This window comes from Octopus bimaculoides, chromosome 25 (assembly GCF_001194135.2).
Source record: "Octopus bimaculoides isolate UCB-OBI-ISO-001 chromosome 25, ASM119413v2, whole genome shotgun sequence".
NCBI classification, from domain to species: domain Eukaryota; kingdom Metazoa; phylum Mollusca; class Cephalopoda; order Octopoda; family Octopodidae; genus Octopus; species Octopus bimaculoides.
This window is the reverse complement of record NC_069005.1, coordinates 30,580,625-30,583,359: the sequence shown is the minus strand read 5'-3', so window position 1 is coordinate 30,583,359 and position 2,735 is coordinate 30,580,625. Positions and strand designations below refer to the sequence as shown.

The following is a 2,735-nucleotide window of genomic DNA, read 5'->3' as shown; positions in this document are numbered from 1 at the left end:
TATATATATATATATATATATATATATATACGTAAATGCATATATATCTAAAAATTAAATATTTCGAGAGATGGTAGAATATATACGCGAACGACTCAAGTGCTACCAAAGGAAGAATTGATAATAATAAAAACCATATAATTAGTAATCAAAAAAGAATACTAGCAATATACATTATATAGGATAGCACTGTATATTTGGATATACAATATCCAACGTAGTAGGCCTATACTTAATAAATTAAGGTTCTAAAAGAAAGTGCTTTAAATACACCGAAAATATAATCATTTTCACTAGATTCACGTTAAGAGATAGCCGTTAACTTTTCAAACTAAATTTACTTAATTAACTGGTAAGCAAATAATTTTTTAAAAAATTAGTTAGGTATTCATAATATTTTTCTTTTTAATGCTAGAATAACCAAAAATGCCAGTCCCCATTATCGCATTCATTTATAAACCAGCAATCAGATCACAAATACAAGGTAATGGATCGATAATTTTTCTTTACGAAACATACATTTCTCGGTCATTCAAATGAAGAATTAGCTACCTGCACCAAACTGGACACCTCACATTATGCAATTTTATCTGTGGAGATATTACTCATTAGCACAATGCTGAAACGGGTCAAGCCATTAAAAGCAGCACAAGGAATGCCTACTAATTACTAGATTAAGTATTTTAAATGCATTAAATGACATTTATTTCTAGAAATAATTCTTTCAGAAAACGACGGAGGCTACTTACATTTTGAGATGCTTGTGTATATAATTAGTTAGACGTTACAAACATTAGATAGAGTAACAAAGGTTACGAGTTCAATTAATGGAATAAATATGAAAGAAAACTTCTGAAGTTACTCACCTAATTAAGACTTTAACGTGTCAGTTTCAGAAAGAAATATCACGAAATGATGAGTTTTGTAGTAAAAAAAAAACAAAACGAGTGCAGTGAAAAATGGTGAATTAATGTTAAAAAAAAACAAACAACTTTGTTAACCAGGAAAAAATAAACAGAAATTTGTAGTATTTTCACATTTGAATAAAAGTTTAGCCGCGCTACGTTTGAAATTGAACCAATCAGGAAAACCAGCCAATCAAAACGTAGGATTAGGTAATCACGTGTTTAAAACGTTAACCATGTCAGTAATTGTTTATGCTTTTTAACCCTAGGTCGTCCACATATCACCGAATGCGTTGTAACCACAGCTATTTCGTTTCTGTCTCCCCTCTTTTCCCTTCCATTTTTTTAAGGCATTGTAATTTGAGGGTGATTTGACTGCTATTTCGAGCTACCTGAGAGGCTTAGTTGTATATTTTATCATATTCTATCTTTATTTGTTTCTATCATTGGATTGCGGCGATGGTGGGACACCGCTTCGAAGTGGTTGAGCGTGACAAATCGACCCCAGAACTTAATTTTTAAGTGATATTTATTCTGTTGGTCTCTGTTGCCGAAATGTTAAGTTATGGGGGCTTTAACAAACTAACACTGATTGTCAAGCGATGTTGGAAGAAATACTCGCGCGTGCACACACACGATGGGCTTCTTTTAGTTTCTGTCTGCCAAATCCACTCACAAGGCTTCAGTCGGCCCGGGGCTATAGTAAGAGACACTTATCAAAGGTGCCAGGCCATGGGATTGAACTCGGAGCCATGTAGTTGTGAAGCAGATTTCTTGCTACTTTTTTGGCCGCAATCTAATGACTTGATAAGTACAAAGGGGGTGGAAAAGAACCGAAATATACCACAGGGGTGGTTTTGACCAGGCTTAAAAAAATTCTGGGTTCCATACAGTCATCTAGAAATTCTTCAAGGTGGTGCCCCAGCATGGCCGCAGTCTAATGATTGAAACAACGAAAGGGTGGCAGGGGCGGCGAAAAAATACCGGAAAAATAAACTGATGGGGTTTTGTCCACTTTCACACTTTAACTATGGGGGTTTTGACCTAGGGGGCTTTTGTCCTACACTCAGGTTAGTAGGGTACCATGCCTATGGGAAATGCTGAGCAGACGACACTTAGAAGGCCTCAATGATATGCTAGAAATAATAGCAAAATTTCTTTCAAGCCATTGTCTCCCTTCATTTTCTTTCTTTTAAAGAATATTTCCTTGGATCCCTACGTTTTCAACAATTATGCAGTGAGACAGAAAATGAAAGAGAGAGAGATAACTAGACAGAAGGTGAAAGAGTGAGAGAGAGAGAGAAAGAGATAACTAGGCAGAAAATGAAAGAGACAGAAAGAAAGAGATAACTGACTGAAAATGAAAGAGAGAGAGAGAGATAAATAATAGAAATAAGAGAGAGATAAATAAATAAATAGAAATAAGAGAGAGAGAAAGTTATATCAAGACAGAAAATGAGAGAGAGTGTAAATAGACAGCAATAGTGAAGGAGCGTAGTCAAGGGTAGACAACTATCTCCCGGTGGAGCTCTTCGGTCAAATCATCCTTCGTTAAGTCTTGTAGTCAGTTGTTTGTCCCCTAATTAATTTTTGTCTTATCGAAGGAGTTTTGCTATTTTTTTTAAAAGAAAATCAACAAGCATGCCAGACTATTTGGGAAACGACCAGAGGAAAGTAAAAGAGGAGGAGAACGACAAGGAGAAATCCATCCAAGGTAAAAACTATTAACTGACTCACTTTTATTTACAAACCATGTTTCTTAAAAAAATTTTGCTGTGTCATAAACAGGAATCGTATGAGAGCATGTATAAATATATATATATATATATA

General features: G+C 34.8%; 2 protein-coding genes across 2 annotated transcripts in view; one reads left to right on the top strand and one right to left on the bottom strand.

The window, feature by feature from the left end:
* LOC106882907 (kinesin-like protein KIF20B) overlaps window positions 1-2,735 on the bottom strand; it is a gene marked incomplete at its 3' end in the record, with an annotated part of 48,114 nt that overhangs the window by 28,937 nt on the left and 16,442 nt on the right. The gene's annotated exons all lie outside the window — the stretch shown is intronic.
* The window catches only part of LOC106882908 (26S proteasome regulatory subunit 7), a 10,775-nt gene continuing 10,425 nt past the window's right edge, over window positions 2,386-2,735 (top strand). The window contains exon 1 of the mRNA XM_014933738.2: window positions 2,386-2,619. Coding sequence (XP_014789224.1) covers window positions 2,547-2,619 — 73 coding nt within the window. The 5' untranslated portion in view covers window positions 2,386-2,546. The remainder of the gene's footprint in view (window positions 2,620-2,735) is intronic.